Source organism: Plectropomus leopardus, chromosome 2, assembly GCF_008729295.1.
Source record: "Plectropomus leopardus isolate mb chromosome 2, YSFRI_Pleo_2.0, whole genome shotgun sequence".
In the NCBI taxonomy this organism is placed as follows: domain Eukaryota; kingdom Metazoa; phylum Chordata; class Actinopteri; order Perciformes; family Serranidae; genus Plectropomus; species Plectropomus leopardus.
Genome location: NC_056464.1, coordinates 33,565,112 through 33,591,986, shown reverse-complemented (window position 1 = coordinate 33,591,986; position 26,875 = coordinate 33,565,112). Strand labels below are relative to the sequence as shown.

The 26,875-nt window shown below is 39.6% G+C and overlaps 1 protein-coding gene across 1 annotated transcript; it reads right to left on the bottom strand.

The window, feature by feature from the left end:
* Positions 1-152: 152 nt before the first annotated feature.
* On the bottom strand, positions 153-25,031 carry lrrc38b (leucine rich repeat containing 38b). Its single transcript, XM_042511365.1, has 2 exons — positions 23,537-25,031; positions 153-5,004 (listed from the first exon to the last, which is right to left on the bottom strand). The coding sequence occupies exons 1-2, from the start codon at positions 24,162-24,164 to the stop codon at positions 4,757-4,759; spliced, it is 876 nt and encodes a 291-aa protein (XP_042367299.1). The 5' UTR covers positions 24,165-25,031; the 3' UTR covers positions 153-4,756.
* Positions 25,032-26,875: the final 1,844 nt, after the last annotated feature.

Below are 26,875 nucleotides of genomic sequence, written 5' to 3'. Positions count from 1 at the left end.
GACATATATTGTATTACATATATCTTTTTTTTGAAAAACTGTATTTGCAGTGATATATGAATTTTTACAAATACAGACCAGAAGACAGGAAAAAGGATTTTATTGTATTTTTTTTAACCAAACATCAATATACAGCTACACATACGGTCTGTTTGACATTTGGAAATGCATTCAGCTGCAGCCACAGCGTCACACTCCTCTCCGTCACTTCATTTAGATTTGAGCCATTCTGACATTTATCTGACAAAACATAACATGGATTTTGGTATTTTAAGCAATGTCAAGACAAACTGTACGAAAGCAGCCATCAGTATCTCTGCTTTCCAGGGTGCGCAATGCCAGAAAATTACTTTGGGGACTGACAGAGTAAATAAATGCTTCATTCTGAAAGGTTTTTAATAGAAAAATAGACATGAATCTGAACTTTATACTGTAGGTAACTTGACAGTGCATGCTCTAGTGTGCTGACAGTTGTTACTTAATAAAATGAGTAAGAGAAAGGAAATTGTCATGCTAACATATGCTTCAAGCTAACAGCTAAGCTAACATAATAATTTGTTAATATACAGTAACTACACAGTAGTTGGAAATGATAATGATATGTATAAAAACTCTCCCTCTGACTCTGTGACTGAGGTCTGCACCTTGACATAGAAAAGCGGTTTCTCACCTGGGAAGGGGAAGCAACCCAACCTAATAAACCCATTTTTCTAGTGGTATTAAGCTGTGAAATGTTTTTGTTTACCGTACATGAGAACCTTCTTCATCTCACACCAAAAAAATAAAAATGATTTCAGATTTTCCCTGGGAGCCAAGTTCCTAAATGTCTCCTCCAAACCCTCTCTCCTTCACCCTGACCTTTAGCAATTTTAGGTGTTGTTCACTAAAATAGACCCAACTTTCATAAGAAATAAAAATGGCAGAATATGAATATGAAATTCAGTGGCATTACCCTTTTGGATTGTATTTGATCCCATGTTGAAATTGACCATTTGCTAAGCCCCGCCCTCTGTAGTTCCTGTCGCTGTGCCTGTCGCGCTATCCATTCTTGCTCTGCAAACATGCAGTTTATAGAGATACCATTGGTAGATTTACCATCAAATTGGCCGTAATTTTTAAACCACTAGTTCTTTGATATCATACACAAGTAAACAAAAGCATATCTAGCTGACAACCATACTTTTGTTTGCTAAAATTATTACTTTTTACTATTTCCATCAAACATGTTTTAAAACGAGAACCCTGTAAAAAGCTATTTAACATGTGAATGGTGGCTGCATACATGCTATCATGCTAAAACATAGAGGCTAATGCTACATGCAGGCCAGTGTCAGCATGCTCAACAGTTGTTGACCCGTACAGAACATGTAGACCAGGGTTTCCCCACATATTCATTTATTTGTGGCAGCCCACCACAATTAAATCATCTGCTGCCACGAATAGCTTTTTTTTTTTTACTTTTTGGAACTAGACCGTTTATTGGGAGCGCTATTAGAATATATGTATACTGTTCGGTTATTCATAGCCACACACTGGGCAGAGATGGAGCAGCATGATGTCAGGCGCATTAAAAGTGAAATTTAACCGTTTATTCTGCTGGGTCTAAAAGTTTGCTTTTACTCACAAACAGCTGCTCCTCTCATCCATCTATCTGATCCAATCAGCTGTGAACGGTTTGACAGATCAGTTATGGAGTTTTCTGCCTGCGCTGCGCTAACAGACCTGCAAAAAAACTACAAATTTAGAGAGGGGACACAGAATGATACAAAGGGACACAAAACAACAACAACAACAATAAAATACAGAAGTTTGCTGTTGCTGTAAATTTTGATATAGAAGCATTTTGGCTCCCATGCTATGTCAGCCCTGAACACTGTTTTTCTAATGTAACCTGTAATCTCATGAAATAATGTGGTAACCTATTAAAATGCTGACTGCAAATAACGCTATGCCTGGTTACTAATGTAGATTGGCCTAGGTTGCCTATTAGCTCACCTGGTAGAGCGAGCGCTGCAGGTCTGATTCCGGCCTTGGCCCTTTGCTGTATGTCATCCCCTCTTTCTCCCATTTTCCTGCTATAGCTGTCCTATCGAATAATGAGAAAAAGCTCAAAAAATGATATTTAAAAAAAAAACAAAAAACAAATGTAGGCAGGCCTTTTGCAGCTTACGTTGTAGCAGATAAAGAAAACTTTAAACCATTCTTCACATTTGCACTCGTGTTTTAGGTTTTGCAACTACCAAAGAAAAGACATCACCCTCCAAATTCTTGAGATACAGAGTTAGACTGTTCTTGGACGCCTTAACTTGTGGAGAAATTTAAAGCTGGACAAGCCTGCGGACTTGCCTAGTTACAGTTACCAAGCTGTGATTGGACAATTGCTGTACTGGGGAGGGGTTTAGCAAAAGGTCAAATGGCTGTTATAATGTACATAAATATCTGATGGGCATGAGCCTTGAATTTGTCTTCAAATTCAAATCAATAGCTGTTTAAATCTGGGCAAAAACACAACATCCATACAGTACGAATTTCACACTGTGTATAAGGATGTAGCATTTTCAGCACAATATGCGACAATACACATCAACGAAAAAATACTGCAACAATACAGGATGGTACCAACACGTGATGTCAGAGTGTACCAGAATTACATTAGTTTCCTGTGAAATCTTTGTGCTTTTTGATCCTGAAACAAATGAATAATAACAAAAATAAATAAGGCTATATTTATCTCTTATCATTTTTGCAAAATGTGCTTCATAATGCTGCACAGTTAGGTTTATGACCCGTTCTTTTCATCTTTTCTCAATCATACAGAAATGACTACTATCTTGCCCATTACCCTTTCTCTACCCTCTGCTTGTTTGCATTTAGAGGCTTGATGTTCTTTCTGCTTCATATCTCAATTTCACTTAATTATTCATGCCATACGACAATGTGAAAAGCAATAAACATACCTCAGCTTTGGGGGAAAAAATGCCGCTTTGAGCATTTCAAAACATAAAGGATGCAAAAAAACAAAAGACACCCATCATATTCAGGGCGCTGCTTTACTTAATTTAGATTGTACTGTACTGTGGTCTTATGAAAGCAGATGCTGTTGATCTGACACTTTCCAGGACATCAAATCTGCAGCTTTATCACAAGATATTGGAAGATCTGAAGTGAAAGGAGAAAAGCTGACTGACAGTCCATGATGCACCAGTTCTGGTTATCTTTAACAAAACAAAAATTGTCTATTTACTCCTAAAGACAGAAACTTCTTGCCCACCGCCCTCAGACTAAATAACTATTTGCTGTCTGTTGAAAATAGAGGTTAAAGACTGCAATGTGTGAAGCAAAGTAAGACAGCTGGTTCTAGGAGGAAATGCTAATCTTTGGAGACCATAACTGTTTGAGTATAATGTGTGTACACAAAGCGTGATTTGGCTATAGTGCTGCCTTCTGGTAAGGAGCTATCCCTACCTTACTAAATCACATCCACGACAAAGTCCTTATATGCAATCTCTCCTTCACCTAAACCTAATCTTTGGCAGATGAAGACAAAACCAGTCTACATAGTGTAATTAGGGGCTTGCCAAAATTAGGTTCACCATAAAGTGCGTTATTTGACACAGTAGTTCTACGTAGGTTCTATTTTTAATACCGTATTTGCCATAATTTTCAAGATTATACTGTTATCTTTCTACACAGGTCACAGTTATCAATCTAAGGAACAAACAGTATATGCTCTTGATTTACGTTTGTTTTGACTGTACATTGTTTTCTTTTTGTACATAAATTTGTGGTTACATAATGAGTATACTGCTGAAGAATGCGTAGACCCACCTGAAACTCTTCCTGCCTACAGTGCATCAGCTTCCAACAGTAACATCTCACCGTTATCCTTCCTCCTCGACCGACACCTCTGTCTAATTTTACATGCAGAAGGAACAACAGTATTTGCCAACAACAGTGGCTTGTGAACCACTTTTGAATATGAGTGAGGCTGTCCAAAAAAGACATTTTAAATGGCAGGATATGCCAGCATATCATGTTATATAGGCAGTTAATTACTGAGGTCATTGGTTGGTATGACAACCTTTTGTTAATGGGATTGTGGATTCTGCTCAGATAAAGCCCCATAAAAATCACCCAAAAGTTTGCCTTAACTTTGATGTCACTTTACAGGATTTCAGGGTGTCCAATGTGATTACACGTTTAGAAGTTATCGCCTTGTCTAAGACTAATGTGACAGCCCTGCAGCAACGCTTTTTTTTAAATCGTTTACTCTCTCATTACAAAAGAGTTAGCCTCGCTGTAGGCCTACAACATTAAGCCAAGAGCCAGCAGTCATAAAAGATGACCACAGGCTCTCACAGCCAAAAATACGATCTCTATAATATCATTTTGCAAGTGGAGCAGCAGGGCACGCACTATTTTTTTTATTGGGACTGGCTCATTCCTTGGGAATGTCTTTTGTTACCGTATTTCATTGTGCAAAGAAAACAACTGTGACCGTACCAGAACAAGATCCTATCGTTAAACAGCCCTGGATATTTACCAGGGAGGAGGCAGCATGAAACTTGTCACATGTAGCACGCACTGTCTGTGGTGTCCAACACACTGTCTGCAGTGTCCAACACACTGTCTGTGGTGTCCAACACGCTGTCTGCGGTGTCTAACTCACTGTCTGCGGTGTCTAACACACTGTCCGCGGTGTCCACTCATTGTTTTCAGTACCAGGACCGCACGGCCCCTTAAAACGAAACCCTTCTCACTCCTCACTTTCCTCCTCATCCCCCTTGGTGCCTTTGCTCCAGCGCTGGAAGCAATGAACAGTTGAAGCCAGGAAGAAACTTGTCATGATGGCCACCACAGACACTGAGATGCCAGAGAAAATTATGATGAGCAGGTCTGTTAGAGTCAGGGTGGCCTGGCACTCACGGAAGCTGTCCTTGGAGAGCTGGGTCAGGGATACACGTCTGCCGTCCATGGGGAGGGAGCACTCCATGCCTTCCACCCCTGCATTGAAACAGGAAATAAGGTCAGACAGATTTACTGAGCTGCAGTGAGTAATGTCATATTTATGGACTTTTAGATGAATATAGTCATGTGGCAGCCGCTCAGAAATTACATCATATAGAATAACACAGTGCTGCTATGCAAATGTAAGAACTCGTTTATTTCCCTAAAGATTTTTAATTTGAGGTAAAGCATATTTGGCCCTTTAGACAAATAGCACACACAGCCCACACCTGGTCAGAGGGCTGTCGTAATCGCAGTGTATATTTTGAAAGGTGTCTTGTTTGTATGCAAGTGTTTAATTCAGAAAGTGTTGTGTTGTAAAAGATTCAACAGAGCAATGCAGTTTTTTCCAGAGTGGGAGCTGATTTAATAACTGTAAGGTCAATCAGAAGTCTTTACTTATGAGATGAAGTTGCACTGTGTATACAGTACACCCGCCCACACCATGACTGCAGCTTCTGTGGAAATACACTCCAAATACTGAGAAACTGTGAAGCACAGTGATACTGTAATAGCCTACTGTTAACTATACTATGCAGAACATTTTAAGTTATTTAATTTGTGTTACTTGAGAGGCTTTATTTTTGTCTTAATGTGTGTAGTGTGGTGTAAGCTGCTCTGGATGATAGCCTCTCTCTCTCTCTCTCTCTCTCTGACAACAAGACAAATCCATTTGCATCCTTTGTACATGTTTTGGAGAATGGAATAAACATCAATTTAAATCATTTTAATTTGAGCTGCCAGCTGCACAAGGCAAGTCTCTAAGAATACATGTCCTCATTAAATACGACTCCTGGTTGCATCTCTAAAATTTACTGATGTGTGAGTAAAGGGCAGCGTCTGAGAGGGGGGCACCTTGACCAATCTCATCTCTCGATGGAGGTATGATAAATCAGTGAGTGCTGTCCTCCATGTCTCTATCACTTGCACATAGTTTATTGTTCAGCCATCATTTCAATGAAAGAGGACAGTGACTGTGGCTTATTGTATTTCAAGGGTACAAGTCTTGCAGAGAGCCTGTTTTCCCAACTCATGACTACCAATGAAATCCAGACTGGGTCGTTAGAGTACAGTTTAAAGGGACAGTACTCCCCCAAATCAAAAACACACATTTTTCCTCTAAATTGCAGTGCTATTTACTAATCTAGTTTGTTTTTGTGTGAGTTGCAGACTGTTGTAGATATCAGCCACAGAGATGTCTGCCTTCTATTAAAACATAATGGAACTAGATGGCACTTGTTGTGAGCAGTTTCATGTGGGCACTATTTTCTTTCCATCAAACTCACCCCATCAACCGTATCTGCATGCAGAAGAAGGCACACATCTCAGTTTGTTACCGCTAACTCACATGAGCTAGCTTATGTTAAATCTTGCACCGTCACAACTCAAGCCACAAATCACATCTATGGATGAGAGGAGCAGCTGCTGAGTGAAAGCGAACTTTTAGACCCAGCAGAATGAACAGTTCAGTTTCACTTTCAAAGCATCTGATTTTCTGCTCCTCCGTCAGTGCCCAGGGGGCTCTCTGCATTTTGAAACTGTGGTGCAATCAATAACCAAACCAATCTTAATGAACTGTCCAGCTCCAAAAAAAAAATCTATCTTTAGTGGCAGATGTTTTAATCGTGGTGGGCTGCCATAAAATAAATGAATGTCTAGGAAACTCTGACTTGAGCAACCAGGTCATGATTTCTGAAGAGAGACATTTCTGTTGAGTCACAAAGACAAAAAAAGGTGCTTTGAGCCCCATAAACTGAGCGCCACATAGTTCCATTATATTTGAGAGTTGAGAGACATCTCTACTGCCAGTATTTTCAACACGTGGCAACTCACACCAAAAAAATCTAGATTAATACATAGCACTACCGGTAACAGAAAAAAAGAAAAGTATTTTTGATTTTGGGGTCAACTGTCCCTTTAATGCTTATATGTTAACGACTGGTCAGTGATACTACCTATGAAACTACATTAGAGGACGTTCACTTTCAACTGCCCACAGACTCATTGATTCAACTTGTTCTACTGACAACTTTGTTAACCTCTGAGTTTAATCTGAAGTGCTATTTAGACACTTGCAATGCTGCTCAAATGAATGAGGACTGCAAACACTTCAGACCATGATCTATACAGACTGTAATTACCTTCATATTGGTAATGTACTGTATGGAAGAACTAGACATATTGATGTGAATGTTAGCTTATAGGTGGGTAGAGATGAAGCCTTGCAATGTGGGCGGCTACTTCTACTGATACTGCACATGCAAATGGACACACTTGGCAGTACATCAATTCCGGGTCTTTGCTCAACAGCCAGCACGTTTGCAGCATGTGTTGTTGTAATGCAAATGTATAGCATCTCTTATGATTTGATACAATTATGTTCAATCATCAGACTACTTTAACTGTGAATTAAATCTGCATTTAAACGTATCGTTAGTTATAACAGCAGAGTGAGTGAAAGAAATATATATCTCAACTTCCAGTGAAATAACGTGCCTCTATTAATCAGTTGGTGTGTAAAAACCTTGTTGCACGTGTACAAATATAGAAGAAATTAATGTGAAACAGCTCCAAAGAGTTCAGTGACAATGGAAAAAGAAATAATTGAATCAGTGATGGCATAGGTTTCCATGCTCCTCCGATTGACTCGCTACAGTATTTATTAGGTTTGTAACTTAACTCTTTAAGAGCTCGATAAAACTTAGTGACACTAATCCCTAATACAAGATACAGATTCTCACATTTCCTCGAACATTCAATTAGTAGAGGACACAAGATATACACATGCACCGACACATGAAAATGCTAAGGGAAGCTGATACAACATAAATTCCTGTTTTCGTTTTCTAACATTTGTTTTTTGAGGAGATTCTGCCTGTACTGTAGACCCACATTTTTGATGAAGGTCCATGTGACCAGAGGCTTTGACAAAAAATGTGGGTATCTGCAATGGAGAAAAGTGTGCAGATGTTTTAATGTGATGTCTCTTCATGCAGTATGTTTTGCATTTAGCACTGTCCTGGCCATCTGCAGTAGCTCTGAAAATGTTTGCAAGACTTAAATTTCAACAAGAGTTCAGTAAAGATAAACAGAATAGTACTTAAATAATCCCAAGCTGGGAAATTATTCTGTTAAAACAGCTATTTATAAAGGCATTGCACTGGAGCAGTCAAAACACAGTGATACATACATCAAACTAGAAAAGAAAAAGTATATATCCACAGAAAAATAAACCTGAGCATATTCTGCGAGAAAAATAAATACCTATAAAATATAAAATATAGAGTATCAACTATAAAAACTTTAAATATACTAAAATAAAAATACTAAAATACTTAATGATATAAAAAAAAATTAAAATATACAATATACATAAAATACTATATTCATAAAAGTGTGCAAATTGGTAAGTTTAGAAGTTTAGTATAAGAATGAGGTAGAGTGGGAGAGGCTCTAATTTTAAAACAAAAAAGGGTGATTAAAAGCAAAATAATATTCACTGTAAACTGTAGGAATAAAATACTGAACAGGAGCAAATTATGCATTTTTGGGACTAGTTTTAATACTTATGTTTATTGTAATGAAGGAACATGTCAATCATACCACTTTTCAACCAAATTAGCTCTGGTTCTTGAACTGGTTTTGTTTGAAATTCTGTCAGCCTCCATTTTAACCATTTTTATCAGAATCATTTGAAATCGAGGTTGTGTCATCAACAAAAAGCATTGCACAATGGAAGTAGACCATAGTAAAACAGATTACACTGGTACCTGAAAACCTTTGTTCTGTTATCACAGATATTTATTTTTACCCCAAAAACAATCATGAACCAACTATTCATGAGACCACTGCACATTGCTGCCTTCTCCATCCTCTCTTTCTAACCTGCAGAAGATGACATGTCCACTGATGTCGTTACAGTTCACAGTTCAAGTCAAGGAAAACCTTTTCGGTCCCAGCTGAGACGCAAGTTTTCAGGTTCTAAACCAATTTATTTTTGGTCGAAAGGCTCTGAACGTCAGTCTCGCTTCAAAATTAGGTGCAGGAATCAGGGTGGAACCGGATCCATGTTGACGAGAGACTGCACACAAAAACGTGTGGCTAATTTGTGTGTTTTTTGGGGGGTTGGGTCTTTGGACAAGAATGGAGGTTGATGGCACAGAGAAGTAAGCTTGATGAGGCCAATGTGTCTCAGTAGGAAAATCAGTCACTGGTTTTGCTCTTTTAAAGGGATTTGTTGACAGTTAGAAAACATTGGATGTCACCAGCTGCCACCCTTTTGTTCCTACATAAAAACGTCATGTCCATGTTCTGGTTTTGTCATTTTTTTTGAAAGTATAACTCACACCCCACTAATGTATGTATTTGTGTCCCCTAATTTGTGTTATTTTTGTTGATAAACGGCTGGCATTGTTCCTATCTTGGCATACACACGTGGGCCACAACCAGACTCGAACCAAGAGCCACAGCACACAGCAAGTGCGTGCTGGACAAGCTCCACAGAAAACTCCAGTAGCTTGGATCTCAAACACAACAAGTGAGTCAGACTAAACCCAGAATCAAGAATGAGGCTCCAAACTGATTAGGCGCCAATACCAACAATCCTGGTGGAGCCAAAGAAGAGCTTGCTGGTTCCTGGCATGATTCACTGTAAGACATGTCTACCGTATGTTGTGGGAATCAGGGATCAAAACAAATTCAGTCTAGTGCTTGAGAGAAAACTGTTCAGTCACACTGTTTGTGTACCATGGAAGCAGTGGTGCTGCCAGGAGGGGGCCAAGGGGGCGCCACAGCCACCATCATACAATCGCTAGTCCCAGTGACACTGATCCCTCCTTGAGAAAACGATTGAAAACAACTAATAGGGTTCAGCGATGTGTTTTCACACATAAGTAGGCTTGATCACAGAAAATATATTGTGTTCCCTACTATCAAATTAAAGCCGTTTATTTGTCTTTTTAAATAAAAGCACAACCAGCCTATTTGAGGAACAATGAATCACCTAACACATACAAATACATAACACGTTAAGGCTGAGTGTCCATGTATCATTTTTTTCTGACTGCCTGAGTGTTACTTCAATTGCTCTCAATGAGGAGAGAGAGTATGCAGCCTAGAGGAAAGCCAAAAGGTTCCTAAAAAGTTGTGAACAGTCTTAAGTTCAGAATTTAAGTTCAGACCGATTCAATGAGAAGCAAAACTGATGGGAAAAGAAAGAAAACATGAGTAGTTACTTTGGGTTAGGGACAACTTTGCCCAAATGTTAATTGTACCATAAAACATTACTTTTTTTGTCTCTTGGCAGTGACCAGGGAAGAACAGAAGTGGTATTTGTTGGATAGTTTTCTTGGTGATTTTGTGTTTCTCACTCTGCATGTGGGATTCCACTGCCTTGATTCTCACCCTGCCGAGTTTGGAAAAACCTTTTGCATGAAATACAAAGAAGCTCGTAGGCATTGCCTTGTGCTGGTTTCAGTCATCCCACGCAATCTTGGTTTAAGAGCCAATTTTTGTAGAATTAGCATTTTCTCATGTCATCCAGGGTACAGTGACAGCTAGCAAGCAGACAGTGGATTCTCTGCTTTAAGCATCCCAGCCGGAGACAAAATATGAGTATTGTTGGTTTCATTATCCTGATCTGTGTGACGTAATATGAGAAGCATCTGGTAAATGATTAAAAAAAAAAACCCAAATGTAACCAATCATTTTGTAATTTTAAAATGCCATGGTAGAAAAAATGTTCTCATGAAGTACTGGCATTTTTAAGAATCCTGAAAGATTGATTTAAGACAATTTAATAGGTGAACGACTTATTTTTAGATTAACAAATTCAATGCCTTTTAAGACTCTTAAGGATCTGTGGGAACTCTGGCTGCACACAGTGTCTTTTTTTTAAGAGTGTGCTGACTTTTTTCTGTTGCTGCTCTGTGTGCTTCTAGTTGAAAATCTGCAAACTTTTTAGTAGGGTCAGCACACTTCTACCAGAAAAATAAAACACCATATGGACACTCAAACTAAAACAGGATTGTTGTGGATCTCAAAATGTTAGCTGCACTACAATTAGTCTGTGCACATCAGATGATTAGTAACTGTAAAATAAGAAACCAGAGTTTATCAGTTGTTAACTAGCCTATAGATTACAACAGCATAACAAAAATACATATGGAAATTAGGGCTGTTTGTAATTATTGTGATGTGATTAGGCTCTGTTCATAAATTTTTTTTTTTTTTAAATGACGTTACTTACTGGCTGACATTCTTAAGAGGCTGTATCGGGCTGAGTGTTACTAACCTTGCCATGCTAGCCTCTCAGTAAGGAGGCCAAATACCGCTCCAAATTTAGGCTAAATTTTTGCGATTGAAAAATTTAACAGGAGTCCCTTAACCTCTGACCTCAAGATAAATGTGTTTAATAGCGATTAACTATAGAAATTCTGCAACTCATCGTGAGTAAAAAGATTCACTGTTTGACAGTCCTAACAGAAGTATAGAAATTCAGTTATTGCTTTTGGTTTTTAATGTGTCACACTAAGATTTCGGCGGCCCCATCTGCCCCCCCATAATTTTTTTTTTTTTTACAGCATTTAAGTCCACCAAAGAGGCTTAAAAACAAGTGGACAATGCATTTAGAGATAGTTAATCTCATCTGTGACAGTTACAAGCTTAAAATGTTTTGTTCTAAATCTAATACTCTTAAGAATTGTGTTGCATAACTAACCACATGGCTCACAATTTAAAATCATCAGTTCAGTTTCCAAATTACAGACTGACTCAGCAGGGCTTTTAGGGGAGAGAGTTTTTACTGCAACATTTCCAACTTCTCTCACAGTCTTGTTCAAATGGCACTGGTTGGACCTTGGAATTTATTAACATGCAGTGCACTTTTAATTTTTGCATAAAATAAATCCCTTCCAGTAAACGGTTGTTTACTGATGAGACGAAAGCAGTAGAGAAAGGAATAAAATGTGCAAATAAAGGCTTCAGGAATAGGCAGACACACACTGGATGCACCGACCTCATTCTAATTAACTTCCCGACAGCAGCTGAAGTTGAAAACACAAAATTCACCTTTAGTTTCAATGCCACACATCCTACTAAAGACAAAGAAAACTTTGAATGCATCTGAAAATCCAATATATTGGAGCACCTGTCTTGCCCCTGAGATAAATGGATTATATTTATATTCACGGGGCACTTATTGCACAGCAAAGTTCACCTCAGAGACTTGGCCTTTGCCTTTGAGACGGTCCTGTCTGGTCTTGCCTGTCCTAGATGCTTGATTAATAACATCTGAGACTGAAATTATCCTGCAGAGCACATGGGGCCTGCAGGAGTTACAGGATAATTACATATATTATGATCAATGCAGAGCTGGTGAACAGGACAATGGTGGACAGACAGAAAGTATGATCCTTTTTATTGTTAATCGTACCACTATTTTCATATTAGTCTTGACATATGAGCACACCATATGATACCAAACCTACACTTTAGGTGTCTGACATGCATATACAGCGTGTTTCCAAATATTTGCCATTTATTGGAAAACAAATGCATATCATTTGTCCCCTACTACAGAATGCTGGGAATTTGGGAGGAGAGATAGTGGCTTTTCACTGAGCTGCACTGTTGCAGTTAAGAACTAAAATTACACAATAGGGCACAGAGGCTTATTACGCTGCCTGACAAAAGGGGGAATTACTGAACAGCTGTGGTATTTGGCCAAAAGTGGAATCTTCTAGAACAAACACCATAATTATAGTTTCCCAGTATTACAAGCTTGTCTGACAAAATGCACACAACTCTCTCTGAGGGACGATGTCCAGGCTCAGTTAATTTGGCCTCAGATTAGAGATGCAGGGAACTCAAAACTGAGTCTGATACAGAAGTCCTTCTTAATGTGTTGACTCTGGGCTTCTTTATGTCAAACAAATATCCGTTAAATATAGCCTGAGCTAGTGGTACATCTAAAAAAAAACAGCTTTGAAAATACTCATGCCAAATCGCTGTGATGTTTTTGACACATACATCTCCCACTTAGCGAAGAAAAAAATCAGAATGTCGACAAACCGACTGCAAAATGACGTCATTATTGTACAATCAATTCAGCTGATTAAAAATGAGTCATTCTGTTTGCTGGTATCTGGTATTTGGTTTCAAAAATAGCAAATGTGGTCACAATTTCCATTTACCTTGTCAAATGACAAGGCTAACTGTATTATCAAAATAATGCTCCAAAAACTGAATAAAGGGAGGTTTTGTCACTTTCCTATCCTACCGACAATATCTGAATTAAGTATTACCATAATAGCTAAATGTCACTAATTATAGGGAGAGATGCTGATATGTTTCAGGAGGTCACCCCTCTGCTGATGCTATAGCTCTCACCCTTACACACAAAACATGTGCTTTTAAGTCATATTTGCAGTTCCTCCCTCCCATCTTGTGTAAACAGACACTTGTTTTAATTTGACAAATAGGAAAGGAAACACCGTCATCACTAAACTTGTGTGCCAGTGCGTAGGCATTACTTTCTCCTCGCTGTTTTTTTGATAGCCTTCTACCAACGTGATGTTCGTGTAATTATTCTCTCTCAACAATAGACGCTGGGCCTGGCCAAAGTAGCACAACAAATGCAAGCTGAGTGACAAACTGTTGTAACGTTAGCTTGTTAAAATTAGCATTTCCTACCTTTTAAACAAAATTTGGTTTTTGGTGCCAACAGTTTTTGGAAAGCAGCCACCTCTTTTAATCAGCTGGCCTCTCTGTCAGCTGTTTGCAGTAAAGTGTTTTGTATTATGTGTAACAGATGTATTTATATCACCTGCTGGTTAATATGGAGTGTATGTATCAGAATTTAAAGACTGAATTTCAATATTGTTGTGTTACACCCAGAGCAGTCTTATTATTAGGATGGGAATTTTGCTTGATTTTGAACATCTATGTAATAATTTACAATTGTGAAACTTAACTTGTTGCTTGCCAACCGTTTTCTTATTCTAAATGAAAATAAATTAATTTACACTTTTTTGTTGTTGTTGTTGTTGTTTTGCACTTTGAGTGTAAATAGGATGTTAGAGTCTATAAAAAGCATCAAATGCAGCTTTTTTAATCAAATAAAAATGTGACCCCCTGACAGAGATCCAGGCTAAGCCCCGAACGTTATCAAATCCTAGAAACACCCCTGTGTACACCCGACCTGAATGGGACTACTGAGACTGGATTTGCCTCTTAGCAAAGATGAGTGAGGATAGAAAAAGTTGAAAGGCTGAAAACAGGCAAATCATGTATTATATATACTGATAAATATTATTAATGTTTGTTTATTGACTGGCCCTTGTTTCCATGCCATAATGCAGAAGTGGCATAACAAGTTGAGCATCCCTGGTCTGCTAGATAAGGGAGTGCAGGAGTAGAACAAACTGTGTTTGGTGCTTACACCTATAACTTTATTTACTAACTGTTTAATACAATGTAATTATGTTTAGCAATGATGTTAATGGAACTGCAGCTGCAGACTTGAGTCTCTATAATATGATGTGCAAGGATTATATGAATGAGTCAAATGCAGGTTGAACATATGCTCGTAGGTTTCCTGCAAGTTTAAGTCTATGCACCAAAACCTATAAAGAAAGCTATTAATTTCAATTTAGACCTCAACCCACTAAGAGACACTTAAAAAACGAAAGAGAACAAAGAAAAAGAAAAGTATTTCATAATTTAGGATAAAAATATATGACTTCATAGTTTCCTGCTCATAAAGTATTTCGTGCTCATAAACTATCTCGATGGACGACAGTTTTTAATAAAAGCGGGTCAATACCATTTTGATAAATGGGTCAGATGATATAGTACAACATCTGCAGTCCCTAAATGACCTCAAACACTACTGTGTCACAAAAAGAGTGGCTGGAGCAGGCCACCATACCTTAATGTAACACAAATCATGCCCTAACACTATCAGGTATGTGGGGCCACACAGCTATGTTACATTCTTGGCGCGGACAGTTGATGGATTACATTTAGGATTACAGCCAGCCGAGGGGATAGGCTATCTGATGTCTCGGCCGTGATTGATCTACCTAGCTGTGACATACTGATATTGGAGGCTTGACTCTCCTCCCTCCCTCAACACCACACTGTCTGTCCAGATTGATCTCTGCACCAATCGCAAAGGCAAAATCCCCACAATCTCACATCTGCAGACCCCTGCAGGAGTTGGCATTGACACTTAAGTCTTCACTCATTTCCACTCGTGTCTATAAACTCCACCTAAATAATCCAGTCATGATAACGGCTCACAAAACGGTTCCCTCTTTACTTTATTAAATGAAAGTGAATGTAAAAAGAACCAGGCAGACATCATTACAGAGAAATACAAGAATTATTCAGTTACGGTCACACGAAGGAAGAGTGTGAGGGAAACCTGAAGGGAAAATGATACAAGAAGAGGGCAAGAGTGGGAGTTGGCGAAGAGCTGAATGTGTTATGAATGCACAAAATGACAAGCATCCATGTGACAGTGGGGTGAGGGTGAATCATTCAGGAGGGAATTCCTTCTGCGTGGAGACTCGCTGACATCACCGTACCACGGGCATATTCAAAATGTCTCATCACAAAGGCACAAATTCACACACACAGAAATGAGCTGATTTCCACACATAAGAGACGGTAGCTAAAATGTGAATTTTATCTAACTAGTAGATGCAAGGGCTGTACAAAATACCAGTTTTGGGGCATTAAAGCTTCAGTCAGAAATATCCATGATTATTTGAGCTTGAGGGGGGAGGTGGATGGGGATGAAAAACAGAGGTACACTTCTTTTAACATCAGTTTTCAGTTGATGTACCTGAAAAAATGTGACTATTAGCCATTTTGTCTGTCTGTAGGTCACAGTAACATTAGTCAAAACAGCTGAAAAGAAAAAACACAATACTTTGCAAGACAGCTGAGCTGTTACTTGATGGGGGACTTAGCCCATTTTCAAAATTCCCACTGTTACTCCTGTGGTCTAAGACAGTCCAAAAATAATGGTAAACATAAACAACTCTCTCCCAAATCCAAAAACTCCCAAATCAAATTGGTGATGCCATAGCGTATTAAGTGTGAAGCTGTTTCACTGACAATGAATTAGGAAAAATGTTAGAGATGACACTGACAGCAGCCACGGGAATGTTTTAAGTATGTGGGTACATTTTCTGTTTCAGAGTTGAGAGGACTAGAATAAAGCTCTTTTGGGTATAAAAAAAAGAAAACAAATATTTGTGGGTCCACCATATCAGACTCACATTCATTGTTTGTGGAGCAGCTCAAGACGAAGCAGCAACCTCTGAGGCTCAAAAAGAAGTCGGTGTGAAAGTGTCAAAAACTGCAGTTCATCAAATGGTCACTTGAGCCTAGCTCCAAAAGAGCAGACATCTCAACTGTACAGCACAAATTATGTGTTTACAGCCTACAATAAAAACTGTTTTTCGTCTCTATAGCTAATTTTATCACTTGTGACAACTGCCTGGGGGAAAAATGCCTAAAATGTTTTAATAAGGCCCAAAGTTATGCATATTTAACAGCGGTTCTTAAAGACCGAGATGAATAGCATCAGATCGTTGAAGCTTTATTTCCCACTCAGGAAAAAGAGTACTAAGTAAGTTCAGTAATAAGAAAAGGCGGGTCTCATCTGTGCCTCTGCCTGCATGTCTGCAGCTTTCTGTTTCAAAGAGTATCATGAAAGTCAAGAGCACTCACTTCACAGCAAAATGTGGCTACCAAAAACCTCACCTATAGCAAAAAAACCCTGCTCAACTTGAAGCAATCTCAGTCGACTGAGGGTCTCCGACTGACGGTTTGCATCTCCGACTTTCAACGGGCAGCCCTCGTAAATTTAAAACTACTCCAAGCACTTCAACATTATTTTAGTGCAACTGTGTAGCTGTCACAGGTGATCGAACTGTTGTAGCCACGACACTAGGCCTATCACTAAGTGTAAATATCCTTTTCTAATAATAGCTAGTAATTAATGTTGATGAATAATGAATGATGTTAGATTGTTATTAATTTGGGGGCTTTTGGAGATGTTTGAGCTAATGGTTTAGAAAAACCCAGCATTCAAATACTGACTTAGACATCTATTACCATTGCCAACATGGAAAGCTTCAAAGCTTCCGGGTCAGCCCCAGTAGATGCCTTTTCAGGTTTTCATCATAATAGGAGCCGTTTGTGTGCTGTCACAATTCATTATGATGAAACAGCTAAGTATGCAGTCCTTAGCAATTGCTTCACACTCGACCACACACAGGCAGAAAGGAGAGTATCCATCATCCAAAAAGCTGCACACTGCCGGTGAAATAAACCTTTTTGGCTTTTCACCTTTTATTTCTGACACTGGCAGATTATCCCTTTCTGCCTCTGTCCGTGCAGCAGCTGATGCTATCACACTGTGTAATTCTGTCCATCTATTCACACTCCGCTCTCCCTCTGCCAACACCATCTCTCTCTCACATCCCAACTTTAAATAAACATTAAATTAGGCCAGGATAAAAGAAGCTGTCAGCCTGTGTTAATGGAATAGATATTTTCTCATCACATACCCATGGGTAGTAAAGATAGCAAGTAATGTCGTGTGGGGCCGTATGGCATCATGTGTGCGACAGTGCTGGTCATATTTTCAAAGTTGCTCCTGCCGTGTGGTAACAGGTTTCTGGGGAGCAACTCGATAGGCTGTGAAGGAAAATTCAGACTTTGACCCCGTCACATGAACTGCTACTTTGTAGTGAAACTGTTCAGGTCATGACTAGTGTTGATAGCGATGCCATGATTGGCTTCAGCCTCAATCTCTCATGGGAGTTGGCCTGCCTTACCCTGTAGGCAGCTCTGGCTCCAATTACCCTGGCCAATGTGCCGTAGAACTGTGTCACTCTGAATTATACATGGCCTTTGTTCATCCTTAACCCAAGAGCACTGGAGACAGCAGTGGATCATGTTTACACTCATCCCTCCATTAAAACATTTATGAACCTGATTGGTGGCTTTAAAAACTTACAAATGGTACTAAAAAACATAAGCAGAGGGATGCAGACAGATATATCTGCATCTGTCTCATCGTGTGCAGCTCAAAATGAATACCTTACTGACAAAACACGGCCATGTGGAGAGAGATCTGCTTTTGCTATCCAAAACAGTCCAGAATTTTATACCATCTTCCACCCACTCATCATACTGACCTGCAGTAATCAAAGTTATGCAAACAGAGGAGTGTGCTGCTTTGTGAACTTGAAATCACAGGGGAAATCAGGAAGTGAAAAATGGAATGGGAATTGGGTTTACAGCATGAGCTCTGCAGCTGCTACATTATGCAGGCCATCACAGGGGGAGCCGAAGATATATTTTAGGATGAATTCTAAAATAGCAGTTTTGTCAGGTTTTACTGACCATTTTAAAATTAGTTCAATATTCAGTTTAATTACTCTGTTGGTGACATATTTATAGTTTTCTGATGCTTATGGCATCTTGTTACATCATCAGGTGAATTAATGCTACTGATCAGTCACACACCTTATTTAGCCAGTTAGATTATTCTCAACATCTGTTCTTTGCCCTGATGATGTTTTTAAAAGTGAAACCAAAAACTTGAAAAAACAAACAAGCGCCATATTGTGTCCCATATCTGGAAAGTATCTTCATAGAAGGGTTGGTTCAAATTTTACGTTAAGTTATGCACGCAGTTTGTATGATATGTGACAAATTAGTACCCCTACCAGTTAGGTAAATTTAACAATGATGGTTGGGCATCATCACATTATAACCTTATGATAACCGCAATATAATGACATTACTCAACACTGACTTTTCTTTTTAACATAGGAGTTAATCCCCAGTCTCCTGGTTCTAAGTCCTGTGCTTCTTTGACCTGTCCAGCACCCCGACCACCTCCATTCATGAACTGTGTTCCTCTTCATACTACCTTATGATGGCTAACATTGACCTGATTTCCTTCTTTACTCCCGTCATATGAAAGAGAATACCTGCAGCACATAGGTCACATGATCACAGTCTCCTGGCTCAGCTTGCACAAGGTCTTTCTAGCAGAAACATATTCATTTAAATCCAAACTACCATTTTTTTCCTAACCTCAACCAAGGAACTTCTGTATGGCAGAAGGTGCTCTAGGCAAGCTTCTCTCAACACTACAATGACATGGGTTATATATGATTTATAGTGCATTACTTTTCATAGGGAACAGCCAAAATCAGTACTACATAATAATGCTTTGTAGTGAGTGCAAAATCTTTACAGTAAACCTTTGCTGCAAACAATGCAGGAGAAATTGATTTATCATTTTGTACTGACAGGACACGATTAAAGGTGAGGTCATGAAAAAAAGGCACCTTTTAGGATTTTATTTTCTTACATTTGTCTTTCAAATTGCTTCTGTAGTCTCCATTATTTATAATATTTCTTTACATTTTACTATTCTATCAACAGACATTGTCTTGTAGGTTTGAACACACTGTCTACTGTTAGTATTTTAATTAATATGTAGTGTGGCCACATATTATACAATAGTTTGTATTATATTTTCTGCACACAGTTTGCATGATATCTTACAAATTACTGCCTGTACTGGTTATGTTAGTTCACAAAAAAAAAAAAAAAAACATGGAGTGTGTTTACACGGACATCAATAACCCATGTATCATGGGTTTTCTGAGTATCCCGTTTATGTGTTTGAGCATGCAAAGACCATATTCCATTTTATGAGAAACGTGTATGCTAGCTGGAGTACTTCAAAGAAAACTTGTGGGATGTATACCTGAAATGTGAATAACCAAATTTCTCTGTGCTCATGTAAACACCATACCAGATCATAACCAGGATAAGTCTCATAAATGGGTTAATCGTGTCCATGTAACTGCACTCATGGTTGGGCGTCATTATATTAGGACGTGAAGTAAGTAACGTTATTCGATGTAATGTAACACAACGTAATATGTAACGTAAAACAATGTAACATAATGTTAATGTGATGACGTGACAATGTGACATTACTCACATAACTTGGGACACAAACCCTGGTCTTCTGGGTCAAAGTCCTGTGTTTTTGTGACAGATCCACCACCCAAACTACCTCCCTACACTGACCTGATCGCTCTTTATACTACATGATCTCACTCCTTCCTTTGCTCCCATCATATGACAAGCCTGCACCACTTAGGTCACATGACCATAGCCTCCTAGCTCATGATAACGTGGATTATAGTGCATTATTTTCTCTGAGTCTAAGTATGAACAGTAAATGAGAACAGCCTGAGTGTGGAATTGTAATACATGAATGGTTTGTAGAAGCTTCAACCTCTTTGTTTTGAATGTCAGTGGAGCTTGTGGTTTAAAGAGAGGCCACACTCAAATAAAATTTAAACAGTGATTTTACGGCCTGCTCACTGATTTGTCGTATGATGAATCAGACATGAGGATGCATCACCCACGCGGATGGAAAAAGCACACTGATGTACAATTTAAAGAGTAATCCTCGTCTCTGAAATTGATTTCCTCTTCGATGAATGAGATATTAAGTTGAACCACCCACACTCATGATGGTTGTTCGAGTTGATACATATTGAAAAGCTTATTAAGTCAACCCCTCATTCACTAATGAGTGTCCATCTGTTATTTTGTTACCACTTCCAACACAGCGTTCCAGGGAATAGGTCATCGCATTTTTTTTCCATGATCGAGAGCTCAGTCATTATGTTAATTAGGTCTGGCAGTATGATGTCTGCATGTGAACTGGCCGAGTTCGAAGACTTTGCACTTATAGGGGACGAGGGCAATGGGTGCCTGCGACTCACTTACTATAATCCTCCCTGTAGTACTCAAAAGAGGAGTGAGACATCTACAGAAAATAACTGTAAGACTCGGTTATTCAGGGGTTGTGTCGTTGGAAATTCTTAGATGTTGATCATCTGGTCTAAACTCGGGTACTGTTGACGTGGGCTGGCAGTGAGATATTGTCCTTTAAAAACTGATGTAAAAATAATAGTAACATGCAAAAAGACACTATAATCCATTGTCAACACTAATTGCTAGTTGTGTTGCATTTTTGACTGTCTTACATGAGAAAAAACCTTCTAAAAATTCTGCACAGAAGAAGACAAAAAATTGTTTTAGAGGATATTTTAAGCTCAGTGAAACATCTTTTGGCCTCTCTGACCTGTTATGGAACAAATTTGCATTGCTTTAGCAAGAGAGGAGCCTTAGATGAAAAGTAATTGTTCCTTTTTGTAAAATGTTATTTGTCATCCAATCCTCCAGCATCATTAGCATTACAAAGTACATTCCAAACACCTTTTATTTGCCAAAGAAGATGGTAAAAATGTACAACAGACCAAATGTAGACTATTTCAGATGCCCCATACAAATAAGCACGCATGTGTGTGTGTTCGGTCTGAGCCGGTGGACTCGTCTCTGGGGTCATAAAGCAAACACTCACTGATGGGGATGTAAGAGCTGCATATGAAGTGAGATACGCATTACTAACTCAATTTGAGTGTGTGTATACACCGGGGCCAGTTGGCAGCCATGCCAGCAGCTTGGCCAGGCCCTTGGCTTCTTCTTTGTTGTTGATGTCTGCCTGGCCAGCACTACTAATGCAATTCATTATGCCTTGCAGTTGACAACACTTAGAAGCCGTGATTAATGCATTTGCCGCCTGTTACTAGGGGGAATTAGGTATTCTTGCCAGTTTACCAACTTTGCTTCCTCACAGGCACAAACTTGTCTTTTTTTGGGGCAAATGCAGAAAGCCCTTAGAGAAAAGTGGTATCAATAGCACAGCACACCATGGCCTAAATGTATATGAGGACTGTGCTTTTGTGAGTTGTCAGCAGTTCGCAACTGCCAGCTGTTTTTTTAGGGGAGTTGAGTTAAAGCTTTTTTTGTGAGCCAGAACAAGATTTTCATTTTAATTAGCAAATTGAAAAATTACCATTCGTGTTATGAAATCTTTGGCATAATTACAATATGAAATATTGTGATATCCATATGCAGACTTTGATGTTTAACATGTTAAATGAGATTAAAACAGAAAAACTACTAATATTACTGCTTTTCACTGGACAAAAAACTGTTCTTTGTATATACAGGTCAACATCTCACACACCAAACAACCTTGGAGCACCGACAGATATAAATGTTCCCACTCCTTATCTGTACAACTTCATAAACAACATCCTGTACACAAACGTTGTTGACTCAATGCAAAAACTGAATTATATTAAACTAGACCTTCAACTTCCAGTGACAACACTATGAGCCACACTGACATTACACTCTCAGATTAAGCCACAATCATGTAATATATCAAATCTGCACTCTGATCTGAATATGATAACAGCACGAGCTACTAGTCATGTGTGGCTGAACTGTCAGATCTGTTTATTTTTGCCTCCTCTGCTCCCACGTGCTGCCGTGCACTTACAAGATAACCGCTGTCTGTGTCCTTTGTAAGGGCATTAATAGTAATATACATATGGCTGACCTTCACTGAAAAGCATGTTTGGCTCCCTCTGAACAAAACGTTATTATGATTTGTTTGGGAATAAAATGCATCTGACAGGCGTTTTAGATTCTATACAATCTACTTCAACATGAATAATGATAACACAGATTTAGACAATGTGATGGTTTGTCTATTATCCAGGACAGATAACCCCTTGAACCCAGTAGCCTCAAATGTTGCAACCAATCAGCTCCATGTAAGCAGATCTTCCTAAGAGTGTAATACTTCTCCTAAAAGGGACACAGTGATCCCTTTTGTCTTGTGTTGTTCCTCAGATATGCATGCACACATTCAGATTGCCTTGCACACTCGAGCACACCAAAACTTCAGCCCCTGTTATCTAACTCAGCCCTCCAGGCTGAATCACAGTGGTAGACAGACTCTATAGTATGGGCCTAAAAATTCACATGGATAGAGCGGAGAAGGAGAACAGGAGAAGAGGTTTGATTTTCATTGGCGTGAGGATGAAAACAATTGATTTTATTGCTGAATTACAGTGTCAACCAGTGTCCACCAAATGGTAGATATTATATAAATAGGTATTATATAAATATAAGCTGCAAATTGATCGATTTGACTACCACGCAGGATAGAGGTCAATGTTTATATGCATGGTGAGAACGAGAGAAACTGAAAGCTAAAATTCTGCATTTTGAATCCTGTTTTGCATTTTGAAATTAAATTGGGGAGAAAAAACAAAGCATCCCTGTAGCTTTCACTTTCACACAAGTGCTATTGTCTCGTATTACATAGTCAGTCACACACATTATATGCTTTGGGAGCGGAGGAAGAAAGAGATAAAATTAGAACAAGGGGGAGGGAGGGGGTTCCCTCTCCTACAGGGAAAACATAAATAGACCAGAGTAGTGTTATGGCAGTGGATTTGCAATAATACTGTTGTATGTTGTGTTCAGATACGCCGTATTTGGGTCAAGCACATGGAAAGCAAAATGCCTCTCAGATGCTGCTGCTGCTTACCGTTTGGAAGCTTGTGACTGTTCTCCATCAGCCATGCGAACAGGCTGGCAAAGTTGCAGTTGCACACCCAGGGGTTGCCCTCTAGCCTCACTGCCCGCAGGGAGGGCAACTGACTCAGTGCCCCCACCTGTAGCGTCGACAGTGCATTACGCTCCAGTTCCAGTTCTCTCAGAGAGGTGAGGCCGAGGAACGCATCCTCGTTCACCATGCTCAGATAAGGGTTATTGCCCAGCCGTAGTTTGATGAGGCTCCGAGACTCCCCAAAAGTCCCCTTGGGGATTTCAGTCAGATTGTTGCTGCCCAAGTCCAGGAAGACCAGCCTGGAAGAGGTGCTGAGTGTCCCCGGTTCTATGTGGGAGAGGGAGTTGTTCCGGAGGTCCAGGTAGACCAAGTCACTGTACAGAACCAGGAAGTCCGAGGGGATGCTGGGTATCCAGTTGTCAGCCAGCAACAGCCTGCGCACGTCCAAGGGGATCTCACTGGGTAGACGGGTCAGCCCGCGGCCGCTGCAGTCCACGGTGTGAGGATCTGGGCACAGGCAGGTTGCTGGGCAGTTTTCCCCCCGGGTCCATAAGACAGAGGACAGCAAGATGAGGATAAGTTGGAGCCAGCAGACACATGGCAACATGGTCAAGGGGGTGAAATGAATTATGGGGGGACAAGGCTCGGGGTAAGGGCGAACAGGAGAGAAAGGGTGGGGGTAGAGAACAAGAGGGTGAGGGTCAGAGGGCAGGAGATCAGGACGAGGGAGGGGAAGGGGAGAGTGAAAGGGGGCGAATGGGGATCAATCCTTGCGAAGGAACATCCTGCCGTAGTAGAGATGAAAATCTGGAAGAGCTCGGGAATTGTAAGGAGGCAGAGCAGCGGCGAAAACTGTTCTCCAGGAGATCATGTAGCAAGCTGCTTGGATAGAATAGCACACTGCCTGCTTTGAAGGAGCAAAGAGAGGGAGATAGTAAGCAGTCGGGAGCAGGAGAGCAAGAAAGACGGAGCTTAACAGAGAGGGGAGGGTAGCTTAAGAGAGGTAAATAGACACGAGCGAGCTGGGAGTGATGAGAAGCCGGGGGCACAGACAAGGGAGAGGGGGGTTGAGGAGGGGGCTCTGTCCGCCACGCTACCCCACAGTTGATCTGGCGGCGGTGACAGACGAAGACAATAAGGTCTCTGACACAAAAGGATATATGAAGCTGTGATTCAAGCATGACAAGCAAAGAGTAACATCATTGCATCCCTCCATTAGTCCCAGGTCTCTGTGTAGAAACGCCTGACGCTCTGAAACACGAGAGAGAGAAGCTCACGGAACATCGCTCAAGTGTGTGGTAAGGTTGCCCCCCCCTCCCCGCCTTATTATTCCCTCTCTATCTCCCAAAGCCCTGCTGGTAAAACACAGCTCAATGTTACGCTGTCCAGCACCGTATCACGGCTGTGTTGCTGTGCAGAGAGAATCCAAACGTCCAGGCAGGAGCCTCATGGATGTAGAGCGCAGTGCTGAGCTGCACACAGCCCTGCCAATCCAACGACTGCCTCTGAATCCACCACCGTTTATCTCATGCCCTCTCCCCTCTCCTTATTTCCAGGGAGGCGTGCCTGAACCACGCTGTCAACATGTGATGTCACTTCCTATAGTGAGGAGAAATGACGATGAGTTGTATCTGGAAAAATCTCGGATATAGAGAACATTTATCTATGATGATGTAACTTTATTTTAAAGCACAATCAGCTGTATATCCAGCAAGATATTCACACTTTGAAACCTGGACTGATATCACTTTCCTAACGTTGCATTTAGACACCTTCCACAAGTATTTAAACCTTTGAACTCTAAGCAGATTAGTTTGATTTCTTTCAGAAACATGGGGGAAAAGGTAATGACCAGCTTGGTAGATTTATTGAAAAATGGGGGAAAATGTCCAGAAAACTGTATTTATATGTCTAAAATTATTTTTTATAAAATTATTATAATTTTCAAGCAGCTTTTTTTCCAGATCATTTCCTTGTTTTTCTGTTTTAGATTTGTTTTTTTAGAGGAGGAGGGTAGTTGTTTTTATTTTGTTTGATTTGCTTTGTTTTGTTCTTGGTGCTAATTTTCAGATAATTTTATTGAACGTTTTACATTTTTTTTTTTTTTTTTTTGCTGTTTTCTCACACTTAACACCAAGCTTGCTGTTCCTTTTCGAACACTTTGATCCTAAGATGCTCTGCAAAACCAGATAAGAAAAAAATTATTTTCTTATCAAAATAATAATATAATAATAATAATAATAATAATAATAACAATAATAACAAATTATATATAGAGCGCCTTTCATGGTACTCAAAGACACTTTTCATAAGTCATAAAAGATCATAAAGAAACACATTCTCCTTGTCTTTCATATATCTACATTAAATCTTTTCATGTGCTGTGTAATCCATTACATTACCAAGCTGTTTCTTTGGCAGTATACCTCACTATTATATAGAATATCTTGTTAAAAACACAATGTTTTTTGGAGAAGCTTCATTAATTGTGTCTTCAACTAAAAAGCTGTAATCAGTTAAAATATACAGCATTAGCCTTTATCCTGTACATTTCCATATTTATTTTGTTCCCACAATTCCTGCATTAGCACACTGATGGGTTCACAAAAGGATTGTGTGGGTTTTGTGGCCGCTAGACCTGCACAAATGAGACAACAGAAACCTTGTAATTCTCAAAGCACCAGCAAATGGTAAAACACACCCCTTACTGCGCTGCTTCTACGCTATTTGCACATATTTAAATTAGGTCATATGCATTAATTTGCTGCAGAATTGGTCCCTTTCTATGCCTCATTGCAAAAAAAGATTTACAAAGATCAGCACTAAAAGCCACACGCAGTTTAAGTGAATTAAGAGCGTCTTCAGAGAGTCGGTGTTAACTGAAGCACATTTACAAAAGTTGTCAGGCCCAGACTTTCGATTGATCGTGGAGGCAGTGATTTAGCTCATATAGCTCATGGTCTGAAATTTTCATTTGTCTTTCTCTCTCTGCCATAGATCTGCCTGCTGTGTCCTTGGCACATAGGCAACATCTGTACTTTGCCACATGGGTAATTACAGTTCAATGCAGGAAAAAAAGGGAAAATTTCAAAACTTTACAGTCATGTTTGCATTATAATATCATCATATCATATCATAGAGACCTAGAGAAAAGACAGATAGTGGTTGCAAGTGACGTGGGTTCAGGTGGCAACCTCCAGGGCTGAAAAAATGTCCAACTTAATGTCCAGCAGAAATGAAAATGTTTACATCCTGGAGCAAAAATGTTTTTGGTCTTTAAAGCTAACTTCTAGGGCTGTCCCTTGAAAGTCGGAAACT